At 35.2% G+C, this 23333-nt stretch overlaps 1 protein-coding gene and 1 pseudogene across 1 annotated transcript; one reads left to right on the top strand and one right to left on the bottom strand.

Moving 5' to 3' along the window:
• Window positions 1-7461: 7461 nt before the first annotated feature.
• On the bottom strand, window positions 7462-12513 carry LOC127839871 (uncharacterized). Its single transcript, XM_052368261.1, has 2 exons — window positions 11553-12513; window positions 7462-7808 (listed from the first exon to the last, which is right to left on the bottom strand). Exons 1-2 carry the CDS (start codon window positions 12511-12513, stop codon window positions 7462-7464), a joined length of 1308 nt encoding a protein of 435 aa, XP_052224221.1.
• Window positions 12514-12827: 314 nt separating this feature from the next.
• On the top strand, window positions 12828-13747 carry LOC127839870 (uncharacterized; annotated as a pseudogene).
• The last annotated feature ends 9586 nt before the right edge of the window (window positions 13748-23333 follow it).

The following is a 23333-nucleotide window of genomic DNA, read 5'->3' as shown; positions in this document are numbered from 1 at the left end:
TCAGCTAATAATACTTACAACGGTTGACTCCCAGTCTTCGATGTGGGGGCGGATACACCTTATGGCTTCATGAACACGCAAGGGGTTATCACGTCATGAGCGTTGACATACTTAGCCACGCTCCATCCACTAACAGGTTGATATGCGGTTTTGGGAAAACCAATGACATGATGGACTGATCGGACAAGCTCCCTCACTCTTGTCATGCAGACTCATTGAAATCTGATCTCAGAACATATAAAGGTGAGGCGTGTTTGTTGATGGATTTACCGGTGTTGTAAACGTATTGTAGTCATGTAATGGACGTATGTTTGTAAATTTTGGTGGGTTGATCTTCATCAATGTGCTTGAATACAAAGAAAAAAGAAAAAATGTGTAATTTTTCTTAGTTGGATTTAGTTAACACAAGTGTTACTAATGTCACGGTAACTCCGTGCTATGTGTCCGGTAATGCACAGGTTTAAACCATTTCCTTAGGCAGAAATAATCGAAACAAAAGTCGTGTGTGTAACTTTGTGTTCCCGGAATAAACAGATTTAAATATATTTGCCTAGATGGACTTAGTCGACACAACAGTTGTCAGGGAAACTCTTTATACTGTCTGATACACAACGTCATAAGCTTAAGTTAAAATAAACATTCTTATACGTTTCTTGAAACTCTTTAATAGTGCATCTTATATAATATTTTGCATAAAAAAATGCACTGGGTGTATTATATGAAACCTAATGTTTTCCTATAATAAATTGGCATAAAATATTTTAAAGTTTTGTATTGGAAATATATACAGTCTGTAAACATTTTCACGAGAACTGATAATAAAGGCGCAGGTACAGATACATCAGTATTTAATAAGAAACTAATAGGTTGAAGTAGGTTTTTAAATCGTAACTGTCCCTGCTTTAAGAAAACTTTTTTTTAAATGAAGAATATTTGTTTTTAAATAATTTGTAATAACATAACGAGTGCGGTTAAGAAGATTTGGTTGCCTGTCTTGTCTGTTTTTAAGTCGGTTAGCCCGTCCATCCTTCCGTCAAACTGTCTTTCGGTGTGTATATCCGCCATTATAAAAATATGTATGTCAGTCAGGTCTTATGTCTTGCATGTCTGTTTACATATCCGACAGTCGGTCTGTTTGCTCGACCGATCGATCGCCCACCTGCCCACTTGAACGATCCCCGCTACTCCTCCCTAGTGACATATTCAATGCGTCTTTTCGTCCGTCCATTTATCTGTCATTCCGTCTGTATGTCTATCAATATGTGATATGTGAAACATCTGCTCTAAGGTTATAAACAATGGATCGATAATGAGTCTTATCCCTTTTCTAGAGCACACTTCTATTTAAAAGACTAACTGGTCGATCAGAAAAGGATGCATGCATATATGATGAATGAGCATTGCTTAATTTTGTGTTTCATTTTATTCATAAATTAATGTACTTAAATAGATTATATACGCAGAACGAGACATTGGTTACCATGAGCATTTCGTGCTCTGGAAAGCTAAACAAATTAAGCTTAACTTATACGTGCATTCCTTCAAAACTCTATTAAAATACGTTCATTTGCCATGGAAAAAACATATTTGTATTATTCGAAACAGTCCTGAGCAATCACATGACGTTGTTAAATATTTATGATATTTATATTATATAATATTATATTTGTTAATGATTTATTTATATAAACATAATATAGTACACTTGTTTCTTGGACTCTTGATAGACACACGCATCTTTTTCAAATGAATATAAACGTTAGAGATGTCTGCATTATTGTAGTGGCTGTTTATAACTTATGTCATTTAACTACAGATGCATACGACATACAATAATCAGTAGAAACACTAATATATAACATAGTTCATGCTCTATGGGAACAATTGTTGCATGCAAGTATTATGTAAAAGCGAGGTTAATAGTTTGTTAAATACATATATACAGCGTGTCTTTACATTGTTTAACAACAAAGCCATGAAACATCGCAAACTAACTGATCACAAAATGTGTGTGTAGCTCATATTTATAATAAATTGCACAAGCAACGTGTTTCTTTTGTATATTTAACCACTTAAAGACGCAGAACACGCCGGATATGCCAGTTAGCGGCATTGTTTTTGCCAAGATAGCGCAACGATGCCTCGTAGAGAAGTATAGCCATGATATAGTCATCTTCCATATTACAACAGTGATTCATCAAGTTCCATGCAGTTTCGAGGTGATACAGGTTGATTTTAATTCTTGTACATATGTAAGACCGCCATGATCTAAATGTCTGTAGCTGTTTGTCACGTTCACCGAGTCCTCCATACGTCAGGTATTGCCTATAGTGTAAGAAAGGACGAGCGTCTACCTCAGCCCAGTCCATCCAATGTTTTTTAAGCGCTGTCTCTCTGTGCCACTTCTTCTGCAGTGATGATGCAATTCATTTCAAGCAATATATGAAAAGAGTGGAATACAATTCTTCCCTTAAAAACGTGACACAGAATGCGAACATCAGTTCAATGAATCCGTTGACAACGATACCTGATAGCAAATTAGAAAACACGCGGAGATCCTGTTCTCCTCCTTCTCCTCGACATACACACACAGCCTTTACCTTGCTGTGATACCTCCTCTGCACATCCTCCAACACTCTTACGGCCGCGTGAAGATGTCCACTACAGTATGATATAGAAGCCAACTTTAGGCGACTAGATGCTACATCCTTGTTAAGGGAATATTTTAAACGCCCTAAACGTTCCGTTTCAAGTACGTTTAGTAGTCGCAAACATTTAGATGATTGCATTGAATTATATAACGCATTAAAGTGTCAAATAAATCCTAAAGAAACATTTGTCAATATGACATTTGTAGAGAAGTTAAAAGTATTGCGTAATATATATGCTATATCTTGATGTAGGGTTCTATTGGAACCGCATATAAACATACAACATCTAAATATGTTACACACATTTTGTAAGCACTCGAACTTCAACAGTAGGCTGATGCTGTTACGTCAGCATACACGTTGAAATTCTCCAGCTTGTACATTTCGCCTCATACAACAAGCTTGTATCCGACAGCCTATATTGTCGATATCAAAATAAAAAACATCTTGTAAGTTGTTCCTTATATGAATCTATATACACTAAAAGGCGTCTCTGCAGAACCGATAATAGCGTCCCATCAAACAAGTTCACTCCTTTAATGATATAATATATTTAGATGTTGTATGTTTATATGCGGTTCCAATAGAACCCTACATCAAGATATAGCATATATATTACGCAATACTTTTAACTTCTCTACAAATGTCATATTGACAAATGTTTCTTTAGGATTTATTTGACACTTTAATGCGTTATATAATTCAATGCAATCATCTAAATGTTTGCGACTACTAAACGTACTTGAAACGGAACGTTTAGGGCGTTTAAAATATTCCCTTAACAAGGATGTAGCATCTAGTCGCCTAAAGTTGGCTTCTATATCATACTGTAGTGGACATCTTCACGCGGCCGTAAGAGTGTTGGAGGATGTGCAGAGGAGGTATCACAGCAAGGTAAAGGCTGTGTGTGTATGTCGAGGAGAAGGAGGAGAACAGGATCTCCGCGTGTTTTCTAATTTGCTATCAGGTATCGTTGTCAACGGATTCATTGAACTGATGTTCGCATTCTGTGTCACGTTTTTAAGGGAAGAATTGTATTCCACTCTTTTCATATATTGCTTGAAATGAATTGCATCATCACTGCAGAAGAAGTGGCACAGAGAGACAGCGCTTAAAAAACATTGGATGGACTGGGCTGAGGTAGACGCTCGTCCTTTCTTACACTATAGGCAATACCTGACGTATGGAGGACTCGGTGAACGTGACAAACAGCTACAGACATTTAGATCATGGCGGTCTTACATATGTACAAGAATTAAAATCAACCTGTATCACCTCGAAACTGCATGGAACTTGATGAATCACTGTTGTAATATGGAAGATGACTATATCATGGCTATACTTCTCTACGAGGCATCGTTGCGCTATCTTGGCAAAAACAATGCCGCTAACTGGCATATCCGGCGTGTTCTGCGTCTTTAAGTGGTTAAATATACAAAAGAAACACGTTGCTTGTGCAATTTATTATAAATATGAGCTACACACACATTTTGTGATCAGTTAGTTTGCGATGTTTCATGGCTTTGTTGTTAAACAATGTAAAGACACGCTGTATATATGTATTTAACAAACTATTAACCTCGCTTTTACATAATACTTGCATGCAACAATTGTTCCCATAGAGCATGAACTATGTTATATATTAGTGTTTCTACTGATTATTGTATGTCGTATGCATCTGTAGTTAAATGACATAAGTTATAAACAGCCACTACAATAATGCAGACATCTCTAACGTTTATATTCATTTGAAAAAGATGCGTGTGTCTATCAAGAGTCCAAGAAACAAGTGTACTATATTATGTTTATATAAATAAATCATTAACAAATATAATATTATATAATATAAATATCATAAATATTTAACAACGTCATGTGATTGCTCAGGACTGTTTCGAATAATACAAATATGTTTTTTCCATGGCAAATGAACGTATTTTAATAGAGTTTTGAAGGAATGCACGTATAAGTTAAGCTTAATTTGTTTAGCTTTCCAGAGCACGAAATGCTCATGGTAACCAATGTCTCGTTCTGCGTATATAATCTATTTAAGTACATTAATTTATGAATAAAATGAAACACAAAATTAAGCAATGCTCATTCATCATATATGCATGCATCCTTTTCTGATCGACCAGTTAGTCTTTTAAATAGAAGTGTGCTCTAGAAAAGGGATAAGACTCATTATCGATCCATTGTTTATAACCTTAGAGCAGATGTTTCACATATCACATATTGATAGACATACAGACGGAATGACAGATAAATGGACGGACGAAAAGACGCATTGAATATGTCACTAGGGAGGAGTAGCGGGGATCGTTCAAGTGGGCAGGTGGGCGATCGATCGGTCGAGCAAACAGACCGACTGTCGGATATGTAAACAGACATGCAAGACATAAGACCTGACTGACATACATATTTTTATAATGGCGGATATACACACCGAAAGACAGTTTGACGGAAGGATGGACGGGCTAACCGACTTAAAAACAGACAAGACAGGCAACCAAATCTTCTTAACCGCACTCGTTATGTTATTACAAATTATTTAAAAACAAATATTCTTCATTTAAAAAAAAGTTTTCTTAAAGCAGGGACAGTTACGATTTAAAAACCTACTTCAACCTATTAGTTTCTTATTAAATACTGATGTATCTGTACCTGCGCCTTTATTATCAGTTCTCGTGAAAATGTTTACAGACTGTATATATTTCCAATACAAAACTTTAAAATATTTTATGCCAATTTATTATAGGAAAACATTAGGTTTCATATAATACACCCAGTGCATTTTTTTATGCAAAATATTATATAAGATGCACTATTAAAGAGTTTCAAGAAACGTATAAGAATGTTTATTTTAACTTAAGCTTATGACGTTGTGTATCAGACAGTATAAAGAGTTTCCCTGACAACTGTTGTGTCGACTAAGTCCATCTAGGCAAATATATTTAAATCTGTTTATTCCGGGAACACAAAGTTACACACACGACTTTTGTTTCGATTATTTCTGCCTAAGGAAATGGTTTAAACCTGTGCATTACCGGACACATAGCACGGAGTTACCGTGACATTAGTAACACTTGTGTTAACTAAATCCAACTAAGAAAAATTACACATTTTTTCTTTTTTCTTTGTATTCAAGCACATTGATGAAGATCAACCCACCAAAATTTACAAACATACGTCCATTACATGACTACAATACGTTTACAACACCGGTAAATCCATCAACAAACACGCCTCACCTTTATATGTTCTGAGATCAGATTTCAATGAGTCTGCATGACAAGAGTGAGGGAGCTTGTCCGATCAGTCCATCATGTCATTGGTTTTCCCAAAACCGCATATCAACCTGTTAGTGGATGGAGCGTGGCTAAGTATGTCAACGCTCATGACGTGATAACCCCTTGCGTGTTCATGAAGCCATAAGGTGTATCCGCCCCCACATCGAAGACTGGGAGTCAACCGTTGTAAGTATTATTAGCTGACTTACTTCTTAAACAATGCATTATACCATATAATAAAATGTGTTATTCTGGTTTTCTTGCAGCAGGTAACTTTCACGGGGTTGGTGGATTATTTATGAAATTATGCCCAGTTTCTAAAACACTGTTTAAAAAAAGCTTTGCTCTCACAATCTTTAATTTAATCAGTTTTTAGCCCATTCAGTGAGCACCTTTGTAGCAGGTTTGCTGACTGATTTTGGATAAAATGCGAATTCTTTGATATTCCTTCCTGGTCGAAAGAAAAGCCATTTAAAATGTGATTTTTCATCAAGTGAAGCTTCATATACAGCGAAACTTTTGTAATAAAGTTGCAACAACATATATGAAAAATATATGGTATTTTACAGTTAGCTTAGTTAGTGCAACGAAACATATAGAAGTTTGCATAACAGTAAATGAACATCAGAACAGCAAATAATTTCCTACTGATACATAGCATAGAATAATATAAGTTTTCAGTTGTCTTAAACATACATGTAACAACATCAAGATTATATAATTTTTAAAATACTCCAATCGTCTGTGAATTTCTTCAGTTTCAACATATGTAACAAGTGTAGCAACAATGTCATACAGTAAAGTGAAGTAAAAACCAAGTTAGTAATGCACGAACACTTATCTTTGTTGTCAAAAGACAATGATATTGCCTTACAATTGAATCGTTATATTGATTATACGGAAACTTGTCATCCAAAATAAAATTCAAATTACAAGCAGAATAGTCTGGTTGTTATTATCTACAATGGTAAAATAATCAGCAGCATTAAACATGAAATTAACCAATGTACTTCAATGTCTAAAATGTCTATAAGTTCCGTAACAACTACTCAAAAGATTATTATCTTTTCCTTTGAAGATTGCTCAAACTCATATTAAAAAATATATGTAATGTTTTAAATTTATAGACCAGTATTCATATTCTACATGTATGTAGAAATGATATTTTTAAATATTGCAAATGTCATATACCTGTTTAATGTATTTACAGACAAGAACTTTATACTAAAATGTTTTTGTTCGTACAAACATAGTAATTGACAACTTGTCAATTCAAAGACAATGCTATAATAATTGTTATATAACCTAACATATGATATTTTATAACAATAAGTTTTGATGTGCAAAGAACACAAAGTTCACACTGTGAAATCAAGCAAGAATATTTGTTCACGTCTCTGCAACTATACAAGCATGTTTATACGGTAACATATAACGATAAACACATATTAATGCCCACCACCATATGGTCATTGTACTGTAAATCAAATATTACTGCACCTTTTATTAACATGAACACACTATTCCACTTTAATTACCAGGATCGTGTTATTCCTCCACTGTCCAACAATGAATGAGGATGAGGTGCTGCTGTAGCAGACTGAGAATGGATTCCAAACGTCATCCATCGCTGTAGCAAGAGTGATCAGCTTCCTGCTATTTTTACTGTCCACCTGCACTATAGTACGGGACTTATGTCCACATACGAGCACCTGGCCTGCAGGGGTGACATGAACACAACTTGGGCCTCGTAGTCCTGGGTCTGTTAAGGTAGCCAGGACTGTTCCATCGCTGGCCAGGGTGAGGAGCTTGTGCTTAAAATGGTCGACGATGTATAGCTTGTCCCCTATGGGACTTACCGCGCACCCTGTTACATAAAAAAACATCAATATTTTGAAAAATTGTAAATGTTAAATCTTCTTAATAAACCGACTGCAGTGATATTGCATTACATGTGTTGTTAAAATAGGCAAATATACATCTTAAATATCTGCATAAAATCAAATAATAGTAAGTACTTAATAGTTTAATGTGACATCTGTATCCATAGTTTGTAAACGTTTAACAAGTGGAACTCAGACTGGTGGGTAAGAAAGAAAGTGGCGTACAATTAAACAGACAAAAACAATCACACAGATAAAAACAATAAACACAAATGAAAACACTTACACAGCTGGAAGCAGTTACACAGTAAAATCAACATGCGCATATGAAAGTAAATAAATACAATAAAAGATTCAAAATACCGTCATTACGATTTCAGTTGAGTTTGCAAAATGTTTTTTAAAAGAAATGCAGGTTATAACTCTTTCCCTGGAATTCAATTTCTATTAACACAGGCCTTATTCTGGCCATATTGGGAACAATAAATTGGGGAATGGTAATTTGTTGAGGAAAAGTCCATTGATTTGTGAATTTTGTTTAATAACTAATATTTTAAGAACACAATTAGATAAAGTGTAGCTATATACGTTGTTAGATGTAATTGAAAAAAAAAATAAAGATATAACAACCATAAGACAGTTTTTTTAAATTAAGAGTTGTTTTCAAATTGGGAATTTGTTCACTTATTCTCTTTGGGAATGGGTTAGTTTAACGGACCCGTCAATGATACAGTAAAAAGGTCGTAATATACTAAATAGTTTCATTTAATAAATCAATTTAAAAGCGACAACTTTAAGCGAAAATAAAATCAACATTTTGCACATAGAGACCCCCATCAACATAACTTTTCGTAAAGACCATTCTAAGCGGAATCGGCTTATGCAATAAAAAAAATATGTCATGTTCATACCAAGAAAGAACCCGATTCAAATCAAAATCGACTGTTTTCGCAACTTTTTTCCGGGCGTTTCTTAGGGGAATGTAACCATTTTTAGTGCAATGCTATACTAAAGTCTCTAAGTTTATCATATTTCAGGGATTCAGTAGTGAACATCTATTCATGCCCTACAACTATCTCACAAGATATAACCCGAACAAGAGTTTAAAGTGTAAGACATGCCTTCGAATCAACAATGATATTTTTTTAGAGAGTGCAGCCTTACATGAAACGATAATTTACTAATTTAGTATACCGTAACCGAAAGGCCTGTTAAAGACATGTCATGTGGTGACAGTAAAATTACTTTATTATAGTCCGGCAGAAAATGACACATACCCGACATTGTGGTGTAGAGTAAATGTAAGAGTGTTTTTGTTAGGGAACATGCTACTGATGAAGAAACCAAATGATGCCGGGCTGGTATCTTTGGCGGTTTTGAAAAATCCAAGATGGCGTCCAAGATGGCTTTCAGCATTTTAACGTATTTGGTGATATAATCATGACTTTATCCATTATTGTTGGATCTGTTTGGATGATGTTATGATGGTTAATGTTTAGAGAGTGAATCAATTTAAATAAAATTAAAGATTATACGCAAGATGGCTGCGAATATGGTCGATTATGCAAATAATTGCAATTTAAATAACATTGCCATTATATTTAATCGAAAGTTCATGCTATACAAACTGAAATAATTGTATTTCTGAATGTTATTTGAAAGTACCATGTCATATGATCTACTAAAAGCCCTCTAATGTAGTATTTTACCTAAACAAAAAGAGATTACTGACAAGGAAACTAAGAAACCACAATAAACATACAAAAGAACCGCATAACACACTAGGTGCGAACACCATGTACACACATTCGTTAAGCACAAATGATTTAAAGCCGTTTGATTTATATCGGGTAAGCATTGACTACGCAAATTAATTATTAATGTTTTTTAATTGTGTTTCAAAAATATTAAATACTAGTTTTCCAACGTTGCTTCCATTTGATGAGTGAAACGTGATTAAAGATTACTTGTTTGGTCAGTGGGAACGCTTATTGCAAATAATGTGTTGGAAGAGTTGCATCAGTCAACATTTGCTGAAATCCAAAAATTCTAAATGGGAGAAATATCCACAGAATGTACGGGCATTACAAAAAGTCACTAAGAATACTTTTCAGACATTTGATGATCTAGAAATGTATCTTAACAGCATAGCATGTGCCAGTCGTACGTCTAAATTGTTAAATTGTTTAATTAAGGCATGATTTCTTATAATGATGTATGTTCGAGCAGAAAGAGACGGTGTTTGGCCTCTGCACTTGGCATCAGTTAAGTCCATGTTACTATACCTCTTGCTTCTGCACGATCAAACTACTCGTGATACGGCCTCTATTATCTAAGTTCAATGGAAAACATGCATGAAATCTCAAAAGACCTGTCTTATAGGATGAGCATGTCGTGAGACATTTTCCAGGGGGTATGGGATGCTATATTGAGCAGCAAGTTAAAAGAAACAACTTTTATTAGATATAGCAATGACATGACGTGAATTATAGGTTCATCACTTCAACCTGAAAATCTCAAAGTTTTGAGTTTGAGCCTGCATATTTTTGCAATAGGATGGAAGAAGATCTGAGAGAAATGAGCAGTGCCAATTTAGTGGACACTGATGAGCAACACACAAGAGAAGCGGGCGAGGTTTAATGCAGATGCTTAGGATAAATCAAGTATTCTGAGAAAGTTGAAACCAAGGTTGTGTCTTGAAAGCACATTAGGGATGCAGCCACCAAAGTGTTTGACATCAATCTGATTAATTCAAGCGTGATTTGCTTACAAGCTAATTCTAGGGAAATTGATAATAACCATATACCAAACCATGTATTGGCTTCAGAACTCAGAATAGAAAAAAAACAGCAAATAGGTGCTGGAGTATCAATCAATGTGTGTGAGGGGAACATCGCAGCCATATCACATGTTCATTAATAGATGAATCTGATGGCATTTGTGTCATTCATTGGCCCTTGGACGAAAAGATACATTACTATATTGACAACTTTCATGACTATATTGACAACTTTAAGTCTTATATAAGAATCATCTGAATCAATGCGATGTCTACGTACTGTTTGGCCGAATGCATAGGGTTCAGCACAGAAGAGTGGCTAGGTCAGGTAGACAATCCTATGTCCCAAGGGTGTAGATTTCAAGGGTGATATGTCTGTACCACCACATAATATTATACAAGGTTTTACCGAGAACAAACAACAGCTGATTGGAAGCAATAAGGTGGCAGGATAGATCTTGGTTTTAAGAGCAATGTTTGAGCAGCAAAATTGATTCTGGTAGCCATTTTGGATGCCATATTCATTTTTTGTTTATACACGTTTGCATTTCTTTATTCATATTTAACATGTTAAGCTATATCAAAATGACATTATAATAAATAAAAAAATGCATTTCTATTTGATTAAACAAATTAGACTGAAAATGGCCGCAATCTTGAACGACATCTTGAATTTCTCGTAACCCCCAAAGATACAAGCCCGGCATCATTTAGATTCTTTATCAGTAGCATGTCCCCTAACAAAAAACACTTTACTATATACCCCAATTTCGGGTTAAGTGAAAAATGGACACTTTTCTGCAGGACAATTACTCATGAAAATCTTTAAAGCTATAATTTGTATCAATCAATGAACACATTTAAATAAAACAAATCTACACTCATTTTGAAATATATATTCTTAATGATAAAAGGATGGCATAACCATCATTCTTACCTAAACAAATACCTGATGGATCCACAAAGAGTCTGCTGACCAGTTTTCCACCCAGTGAGTACTTGTACAATGCGGTATAAGAACAGATAAACAAGTCTCCTTGGTTGTGGGCAACACATATACATTTATGTTGAAACTGAAGTTTCCTCCCTGTCTGAAGCTGGTGCTGATTGACTTCGATAAACTGGATCTCATGTGTGTCAATTATATTGTCCACAGCCACTGCAACCTCATTGGATGTTGTCAAGCACATGTCTAGAGGATAAGCAGTCACATCGCATTGACTCACCACCTGGTACTGCTGGTCTACGAGCTTTACTTTCTTATTACTTTCGTCTAGAACTAGAACCCGTCCGTCTTGGAGAGCACAGCAAGCTGTAATAGTGCATAGGTGTGAATCGTTTGATATTTTCACTGTGTGTGCAGACTTCCCCTTGACAGTGAAAACATTGCCTGCCTTTCCCAAATCTGTCAAAGCCTGCTGTAATTTTTGTTCACATTTCATGCAGGCTATAAAGCAGAGCTCCTTATTATCCCCAATTTTCTGAATTGAGTCATGGAGTTGAGACAAGTCATTCTGAAGCCTGGTGCATTTGGTGATAGATCTTGCAATTGAATCCTTTACGAATGTAACTTCATTTGTAATTTCTTTCAAAGCACTTTTCTCGAAATCTGCTACAACTAAATGTATTTTCAGACTCAGTTCTTCTTGCTCATGTTCCTTCTCACTTTTGCCAAGCATTGAGTTGATCATTTGACGCATTTGTTCTATCACGATTTGCTCATGTTCTCTGTATGACTTCTGCAAGGACTTAATTCTGATCTCCTGATTGTTCTGCAGGCTCTTCAGCTGAGGGAGAATGGATTGAATATTCAATGACAGCTGATTCGTGTCAACAAGTTGCTCTCTGCTACACTCTGATATTTGCGTCACTCCAGTGCACTGTCTAAAACAGAGGACAATCGCTATCATAAAATGAACTTAAATAAGTAACTGGCACTGATGCTCTCAAGAGAGATAATTTGACACATGCATATCCACTATATATTCTACAGTTTACACACAGTCATATCCACTTTATATTATACAGTATACACACAGGCATATCCACTTTATATTCTACAGTATACACACAGACATATCCACTTAATATTTTATAGTATACACACAGACATATCCACTTTATATTCTACAGTATTCACACAGACATATCCACTTTATATTCTACAGTATACAAACAGAAATATCAAATTTATATTCTACAGTATACACACAGACATATCCACTTTATATTCTACAGTATACACACATACATATCCACTTTATATTCTTCAGTATATACACAGACATATCCAATTTATAATCTACAGTATACAAACAGACATATACATTTTATATTCTACAGTATACACACAGATATATCCACTTTATATTCTACAGTATACACACAGATATATCCACTTTATATTCTACAGTATACACACAGACATATCCACTTTATATTCTAAAGTATACACACAGACATATCCACTTTATATTCTACAGTATACACACAGGCATATCCACTTTATATTCTACAGTATACACAAGACATATCCACTTTATATTCTATAGTATACACCTCGACTTATCCACTTAATATTCTACAGTTTTCACTCAGACATATCAACTTTATATTCTAGCGTATACACACAGACATATCCACTTAATATTCTACAGTATACACAGGCATATCCACTTCATATCCTACAGTTTACAAACAGACATATCCACTTTATATTCTACAGTATGCACACAGACATATCCACTTTATATTCTACAATATACACACAGACATATCCACTTTATATCCTATAGTATACACACATACATATCTACTTTATATTCTACAGTATAAACACAGACATATCCACTTTATATTATACAGTATACACACACATATCCACTTTATATTCTACAGTATACACCTCGACATATCCACTTTATATTCTACAGTATACACACAGACATATCCATCTTATATTCTACAGTATACACACACATATTCACTTTATATTCTACAGTATACACACAGAAATATCCACTTGATTTTCCACAGTATACGCACAGACATATCCACTTTATATCCTACAGTATATACACACATATATCCATTTTATATTCTACAGTATACACCTCGACATATCCTCTTTATATTCTACAGTAAACACACAGGCATATCCTCTTCATATGCTACAGTATACACACCGACATATCCACTTTATATTCTACAGTATGCACAAAGACATAGGTCTTTGTGTGTGTGTGTATACTGTAGAATATAAAGTGGATATGTCTGTGTGTATACTTTGGAAAATAAAGTGGATATGTCTGTGTGTATACTGTAGAATACAGTCAAACCTGAATTCAGCGGTCAGTCAAGGGAAATGACCAAAGTGACCGTTGTCCACAGGTGACCGTTGAATTCGGATCACAATTTTAAGTTGGTTGGTCAGTTGGTAGTATTGCTACGTCGTTACCCCAGCCAGTCGTTTGCATACAGTAGCAACCACCACATATTTTTAATGTCACCATAATCAATGGCAAATTATACATTTTCTTAAATAATTAGTGATACTAATCAGAAAATATACACTTTGTACCCTATATGTAAAAGAGTAAATGTTTAAATATAGAATAAAAATTGCAAAATTCAGGGGAGGTAATAAATGGATATACATTTTTGAAAGAAAATCTAACCCCACATTAAAAAGTACTATATATTTGTTTATTTGACAGAATTAAAGATTGCATTAACATATTTTACATATATTAAACATTTCACACAGAGAAAGAAACCCGGTTGGCTGCAACAGTGCTGTATACGAGTTATTTAGAACTTCCCCCCTCCTGGATTGCACGCTGTAATGAATTGAAATGTACATATTTTTATGATAATAATGAAAAATACTGTGTCTTTTTTGCAAAAAAATACCTCATTAAGAAAATATAATGTAATAATATAATAATTTAAAGTGCATAATTGTGTTATGAGTATTTAATTTATTATACCTGCACAATGTAATTTCATGACATGAAAGTTCATTTATATGACATTTTATGACATACCATTTTTTCAAATGGTTATATATGTACAATAAATAGCACATGCTAATCAGGGAAGACGCTTTCCGCTTTTATTGTGTTTTTTTCGTTTAAAGATCTCTCCCCTTAACAAAAATCCAGTTTTGGTAGAAATTGTCGTGCCTGATGAGCCTTTGCGGACTCCACAGGCTAATCTGGGAGGACACTGTATGCACATGCATAAAGCTGATTTTCCCAGATTGAGGCTCATATAATTTTTTGTGTGTACATAATTCAAAAATTGGGACTGTGAAAATACTAATGTAAATAATATACACTAAATATATCAATAATACCTCATTTGTCTACACTGTTTTCTTAGTCTCCGATCACCATAGGATGGAATATAAAAATAATAATCCTGAAATAGAGATAAAAATTAAATAATACATGGTTTTACTTTATCCCACAGTACTGCTGTATTAATTATGATGACAAATATTGAAAATGAAATAAACATTCAATACGTTTCGATTCATTTAAATACAACTTAAATGCAACTAGAAATGGCGCGGCAGAGGCCGACGCGTATCCCCACGTTCTCATAAGAGAAGTTCAGTATCAATTAGAAGTGAATCGGTGTAGAAATGAAGAAATTATAGTAAAAGGCAATTTTGGGTGGGCGTGGCCTATGTGGGCGGGGCGCCCCAAGTAAAGCACTGCAATATCATACTTAAAACAATATGTCAACCGAAATATATATTATTTGCGTATTTGCTAGGTTACTTATTACTGGCTTTCATTTTCTGCAGACAAACAAAACACATTTTATTTGATTCGCAAACGACGTATCTCTACCTGTTTTCGGACAGTCGTTTTCGGATACGGTGTGGTTCGTCGATTTTAATTTATTTCCAACGATCTTGATAACATTTTTTATAGAATGGCTAATACATATGCGGTGTTACGGATGGTCTGATTGATAAAATTTCGCATTGTACTCACAAAAAATTGCACATAGAAAGAAAATAAAGGATAACAATAAGCAAGGGCTCGAGAGGGCTCTGTCCTCTATTCCCTTTATTCTACGGTCTCTGAATCTCTGCTTAATTTTCCATATGTCGAATTTGGGACAATTGACACCCCTGATATATATTATGTCACTACAAGTGCGAGTGTTTTTTCGTATTGATTTCACTATGCTCACAATGTAGGTCACAATGTATGTTTACATTATCTCTTTTATTGACTGGAATATAAGAAATAAATGTTTAGATATTTGTAAATTTGTTGCTTTTTATATATTATATCTCAGTAATTTGCTTAAAGTACAAAAGATCATTGACTCTCCTGCGTTAAAATTATGACTAACAAATTTGATTTTGATTCTTGAAAATTTGGTCCTAAGAGTCATTGACTCTTGAGATTTGAGGTCTAAGGAAAGCCCTGCAATTTGAAGTAAATCGGTGTAGAAATGAAGAAATTATAGTAAAAGGCAATTTTGGGTGGGCGTGGCCTATGTTTCCGGGGCGCCCCAGGGTTGGTAATGGGGTCATGCATAGTTGAGATTGACTGTATTGTCATAAAAGGGGTTCAGTATCAATTTGAAGTGAATCGGTGTAGAAATGAAGAAATAGTAAAAGGCAATTTTGGGTGGGCGTGGCCTATGTGGGCGGGGCGCCCCAGGGTTGGTAATGGGGCCATGCATAGTTGAGATTTACTGTATTGTCATAAGAGAGGGTCAGTATCAATTTGAAGTGAATCGGTGTAGAAATGAAGAAATTATAGTAAAAGGCAATTGTAGGTGGGCTAGCCTATGTGGGCATGTCCTATGTGGGGGGGGGGGGCCAGGGTTGGTAATGGGGCCATGCATAGCTGAGATTGACCGTATTGTCATAAGAGAGGTTCAGTATCAATTTGAAGTGAATCGGTGTAAAAATGAAGAAATTATAGTAAAAGGCAATTTTAGGTGGGCGTGGCCTATGTGGGCGTGGCCTATGTGAGCGGGTAGCCCTAGGGTTGGTAATGGGGCCATGCATAGCTGAGATTGACCGCATTGTCATGAGAGAGGTTCAGTATCAATTTGAGGTGAATCGGTGTAGAAATGAAGAAGTTATAGTAAAAGGCAACTTTGGGTGGGCGTGGCCTATGTGGCCGGGGCGCCCCAGGGTTGGTAATGGGGCCATGCATAGTTGAGATTGATTGTATTGTCATAAGAGAGGCTCAGTATCAATTTGAAGTAAATCGGTGCAGAAATGAAGAAGTAAATGTAAAATAACATTTTACAAAAATGAATGAAAATCTCTGACCCGGCCCCGCCCAAAAAATTCCGTCACTGTCACCGTCGCACATATGCTCATAGCTACCATGTATGAAAGTTCAAGGTTCTAGCGCTAATAGTGTAGGGGGAGTAGGTGGCCAGGATGGACGGACAGACGCACTTCATCACAATATCCAAACTTTTTCTCCGAAAAACGTGGGGATAATAAACATAGCTTATATGCTATATTAAATCAAATTACGTTAGAAAAGAAATAAAACGCATCGCAAAAAGTATGCGTTGTCGGAAGGATTCGAACCTGCGCGGGAAAATCCCAAAAGATTTCAAGTCTATCGCCTTAACCACTTAGTCACGGCAACTTTACACTGGCTCTTCAATCTTCGAAGAAATCGCGGGAAATCATATGGGTGCGCTACCTTAAAATTTGCAATTTTACAAGAATACATGTAACAATTCAGTTTTAACTGCAAATAATGCATTACTAAAAAGTGGCAGGTGGAAAACAACTTATATATGCTCAAGAACTTTAAGTGTTCTAGTTTTTCATGTTGTTTTTTTATCAAAATGTATTCATTGTTTTCAAAACCTATTGCAATACCAGTTAACAGTAGTGCAGAAAATAGATATCATGGTTAGCATACGTACACAGAATAAATTTGTAATTTAAAACTAAACAAAATGATATGTAACATTAAAGTAATTTCTATTTTAGTAACATTTCATTAGGTATAACATATCTTCTATTGAGCTTGCATGACGATTTAGCTGAACGGAATTCACTGGGGAGGGATATCATGTTTAGTCTATTTGAGGCGTATCAACCCTCACCAAGTTCATTTCTTTGTTTTATCAATGACAGGAACAAAGAAACACTGATTGTTTTTTTATGAACCTATTGAAGAACAATGTACTTATACGCTTATGGCTGCCTTTTGTATGTTGACATTTCTTTTTAATTTGAATTTCATACTACAAAGTCATTTAAAGTGACAAACCGGTACCTTCAATGAATATGTAAAACTATACTTTTTAAACAATAGATAATATTTTGAACCAATAATGCATTGACAATTAAGATAGACAATATAATTTCATGTGTTAAGCTACTGAGCGGAAACAATATTTTTACTGCAGTAATTTTGAATTGCAAAACAAACACCATGTGCAATGCAAAGTGCCATTATTATAGCATAAATAAATCTCAATTTATTGGGCTAAAACCAGTTGTGTATTATTCATTACACTTATCATATAGACCTTGAATCCAGCATCAAACCATTATCAAGTCATTATAATTTATTAACCATGATATAAAGTTTCTCATTTTCGATGATCACTTTTTAATAAATTAGCTATTTTTGTTTCATTCAACTGAGTAATTGAGCTGAAACCGTTTTACAAGACTGGTCTTAACAGATCCCATAATTCATATATAGATATATGTATGTGATATCGGGAAACTATCATGATTACCGTAGAGATCAGCAATATCTCGTAGAGATCAGCAATATCTGCCTTCATGTCGTATTTGTACATGTATATTTTTTTACCAAAGTTAATTAATAAATAATATGTTACGTGCAATAATATTGCTTTTAATGAATATATAACAATTAAATTTCTAAAATCCGCAAAAAACAGATAAAAAACATGTTTTCACAATATTTCACATTGAAACAGTTGGTGACGTTTTCTTAAAGCATATGCATATATTCAAAATAATGAGTACCATAAGCGTTTTTAAATGTTGTGTAATACAAACACTTTGTGTAAATAAAATGTGTAATCTGATTAAGGTAATAATTGTGTTCGCGTACAATGTTTTTATTGTTGTCAATTTAATTACAAGAACCCAAATTAATTTATTTTACAGGTGTCTGGTATACCGTATAGCAAATCTGCAAATTGCGTAATTTACCTTAAGAGATTTGTTCAGAGATTTGTGCATTTGTGAACAATGTCGTTAAAGTAATATACTTATAAAACTGCAGAATTTTACCAGTTTTATATAAGTATAACTACACTTGAAAACATAGAAATTACAAGAAATAGCGAGGCAGAGGCCGACGCGTATCCCCACGCCGCATGTTTGACCCAGGGGCGCCCCAGGGTTGGTAATGGGGCCATGCATAGTTGAGATTGACCGTATTGTCATAAGAGAAGTTCAGTATCAATAAGAAGTGAATCGGTGTAGAAATGAAGAAATTATAGTAAAAGGCAATTTTGGGTAGGCGTGGCCTATGTGGGCGGGGCGCCCCATGCTTGGATATAGGGCCATGCATAGTTGAGATTGACTGTATTGTAATAAGAGAGGTTCAGTATCAATTTGAAGTGAATCGGTGTAGAAATAAGGAAATTATAGTTAAAGGCAATTTTGGGTGGGCGTGGCCTAAGTGGGCGGGGCGCCCCAGGGTTGGTAATGGGGCCATGCATAGTTGAGATTAACCGTATTGTCATAAGAGAGGTTCAGTATCAATTTGAAGTGAATCGGTGTAGAAATGAAGAAGTTATAGTAAAAGGCAATTTTGGTTGGACGTGGCCTATGTGGGCGGGGCGCCTCAGGGTTGGTAATGGGGCCATGCATAGCTGAGATTGACCATATTGTCATAAGAGAGGTTCAGTATCAATTTGAAGTGAATCGATGTATAAATGAAGAAATTATAGTAAAAGGCAATTTTGGGTGGGCGTGGCCTATGTGGGCGGGGCGCCCCAGAGTTGGTTATGGGGCCATGCATAGTTGAGATTGACCGTATTGTCATAAGAGAGGTTCAGTGTCAATTTGAAGACAATCGGTGTAGAATTGAAGAAATTATAGTAAAATAACCTTAAAAAATGAGTAAAAATCTCTGACCCGGCCCCATCGTAACCCCCATAACTTTTGAACCAGGGGTCAGATCAAAATTCCAAATAGTGCAGGGTCGCTCATATACTCATAGCACCCATGTTTGTAAGTTTCAAGGTTCTAGTGCTAATAGTGTAGGAGGAAATAGTGGTCAGGACGGACGGACGGATAGACGGACGGACGGCGGAGATAACCACAATATCCCCACGCTTTTCAAAAAGCGTGGGGATAAAGACAATTTTGGGTGGGTGTGGCCTATTATGGGAAGGGCGCCCCAGGGTTGGTAATGGGGCCATACATAGTTGAGATTCACCGTATTGTCATAAATAAAAGATGTTCAGTATCAATTTGAAGTAAATCGGTGTAGAAATGAAGAAATTATAGTAAAAGGCAATTTTGGGTGGACCTGGCCTATGTGGGCGGGGTGCCCCAGGGTTGGTAATGGGGCCATGCATAGTTGAGATTGACTGTATTGTCATAAAAGAGGTTCAGTATCAATTTGAAATGAATCGGTGTAGAAATGAAGAAATTATAGTAAAAGGCAATTTTGGGTGGGCGTGGCCTATGTTGGCGGGGCACCCCCGGGTTTGTTATGGGGCCATGCATAGTTGAGATTAACTGTATTGTCATAAGAGAGGTTCAGTATCAATTTGAAGTTAATCGGTGTAGAAATGAAGAAATTATAGTAAAAGGCAATTTTATGTGGGCGTGGCCTATGTGGGCATGGCCTATGTGGGCGGGGCGCCCCCGGTTGGTTATGGGGCAATGCATAGCTGAGATTGACCGTATTGTCATAAGAGAGGTTCAGTATCAATTTGAAGTGAATCGGTGTAGAAATGAAGAAATTATAGTAAAAGGCAATTTTGGGTGGGCGTGGCCTATGTGGGCGTGGCCTATGTGGGCGGGGTGCCCTAGGGTTGGTAATGGGGCCATGCATAGCTGAGACTTACCGTATTGTCATAAGAGAGGCTCAGTATCAATTTGAAGTGAATTGGTGCAGAAATAAGGAAATTATAGTAAAAGGCAATTTTGGGTGGGCGTGGCCTATGTGGGCGGGGCGCCCCAAGGTTGGTAATGGGGCCATGCATAGTTGAGATTAACTGTATTGTCATAAGAGAGGTTCAGTATCAATTTGAAGTGAATTGGTGCAGAAATGAAGAAGTTAATGTAAAATAACATTAAAAAATGAGTGAAAATCTCTGACCCGGCCCCGCTCCAACCCCCATAACTTTTGACCCAGGGGTCAGATCAAAATTCCGTCACTGTCACCGTCGCTCATATTCTCATAGCTACCAGGTATGTAAGTTTCAAGGTTCTAGTGCTAATAGTGTAGGAGGAGCAGGTGGGCAGGACGGACTGACGGACGGACAGACGCACATCACCACAATATCCCCACTTTTTCTCCGAAAAACGTGGGGATAATGCTAGAGATGAAATATGTATAAGCAATACTATATGATTACCAAATACATGTATTTGCAAACAATGACATTGAAAAACAACCATAACCTTATTTTGCATAACATTATTTAACAAATTGAACTGTTAGTTTAACGTTTGTTGATGATAGTTAGAAAGAATGAAAAAGGCATTTATATCATGTGAATGTGATTTTTTTTAATCCATTTCAGTTCTTAATTGCTCCAATGAGACCACATTACTGATGTTATTGATGTGTGTTGATGAAAATGAAGTGAACATTGATGTAGTCTTATAACTTGGATGATGTCTTACAATCTGCAATCTGCTACTCCTTCCATTGACATTCTATGTAAAAAGTAAAATATAACTCAAAGCACAGACATTTGAAAAAGTATGAAGGACAGACGGACATAAAGACGGAAATGCAATAACTAGATGCCCACCTTCGGGGGCATAAAAATGTAGTCCTGTTAAAAATCACTTGACACTTTTTAACATGTTTACCTTCACCATGACTTACCAAATATCCTAATGGTGACTGGGACCATTCAACTTCCTGACCACATTCCTCTAGAGGTGGCTGTGTTTCTTTGTCAGATGGCGGCAAAGTTTCGTCCGAACCTGAAATCTTTATTTTAAAAAAGTATTATAACATTGTAATAAATGTATTAAAACACATGTATTTATTTATAGTTATTAGTTGTACATTGTATATAGTTACTTTAAACAGTATGAACATGTGTATGATATTTTATTTAATATACAAACAAGTTATTGTTTCATGTCAAACACAAACAAGTCAATGCGTTAAATAATTTCCTTTCATCTAAAATATGCCATATTTATGTATTAATGTTATGATCAAATCAATATCTTATTTGCTCATTTAATTAAATTAATAATCTTATATCTTTTAGAGAATATAAACTAATTATATCTTCCAAAAATATATATTACATAAATTGTATTGCTTTTAAAACATAGCACTTATACAAATTGTTAAACTATTTATAAAACGATTTTCTCAAATAATCCTTGCTTTCCCCTTGCTTGCCAGTGTCTGTACCTCTATAACTGCATCACTGCCATCATTTTCTTCAGAATCATACTCATACAGGTCTTCACTCATAGTTCATTAGTGACTGTATAATCTATAAAATATACAAAATTTCAATCAATAGGTACGACTATCTGTATCAATGTTTTTTTCAATAATTATGTAAAATAAATGAAATTTGGTTCGAATGAAGTTTGGTACAAATCGTAAAATTTTGTTTCATAAATAAAACAGTTATATTCGATTGTTTTCCTTAATGTTCACACAAAAACAAGTTCAATGGGTTCAAACAAATAAAAAAACATACACAGGTGTAAGTATTATAATTATATTATTAAACAAACCAATAAACTTCTCAAGTGTTACAGCCAGTTTGTTGTTGTTTGTTTACAATGTAACAGTTACCTCCCTTGTTGTTTTTTACCAGGTAATTATAAAATAACAAACATAACATATACGCGCAAAATATTTCAGATTTTTATTTTTTATTATGTAAAGTATACATTTTTCTTCTAAATAAAACCATTAAATACTTAGAATTCGTAATATAACAAATACATAATTTAAAATGAAAACTTACCATAAAAAATCGGCAAAGAAATCAACGCGATCGCGAAATATGCTGGTCAAATTCTTCAAGTTTGTTCATCGTTCTATTAAATCCATGTATTTTTTATTTGCTAAAAATACGTATTCAACGAGTAATTGACGCGTATTTTGGCAACCTACAGTGGGGTCGGTTTTCGTGAATATACAAAAAACTTATCTCCCCTGAATTAGGTAGGTGCGGTGGTTGCTACAGTGTAAAACAAATGCTCATTGCCGTGAACTAAGCATATTAACAGAATTTACTTACATTGAATAATACAGAATAATATCTTATAGATTGATTTAATTTCATATTGTTAAACTAAAGCAATGACTTTATCAACGCTAGTATAATTGTTTACTCATGCATCTCGTTCATTCAGTAAATAAAGCTTGTCACGTGCCATTGACGTCTCGTCCGTACAAGTCTAAAAAGCGGATTGGCTGTCATAAACCGATAGTACGGTCTAACTGTTCCGTTCGCATTCAAAGAAAAAGACGCAAACATCACACAAACAGCATTTTCATTCAACAACCTC

Source organism: Dreissena polymorpha, chromosome 7 (genome assembly GCF_020536995.1).
Source record: "Dreissena polymorpha isolate Duluth1 chromosome 7, UMN_Dpol_1.0, whole genome shotgun sequence".
NCBI lineage: Eukaryota > Metazoa > Mollusca > Bivalvia > Myida > Dreissenidae > Dreissena > Dreissena polymorpha.
The sequence above is the reverse complement of the archived record's forward strand: the minus strand, read 5'-3'. Positions and strand labels throughout refer to the sequence as shown.

Excerpts from the sequence above, each read along its gene's own strand:
- LOC127839871 (XM_052368261.1), bottom strand. The coding sequence starts at position 12,513 with ATGATAGCGATTGTCCTCTGTTTTAGACAGTGCACTGGAGTGACGCAA. Across the intron at positions 7,809-11,552 it reads ACTCTTTGTGGATCCATCAG|GGTGCGCGGTAAGTCCCATA; the intron begins GTATTTGTTTAG and ends TTTATGTAACAG.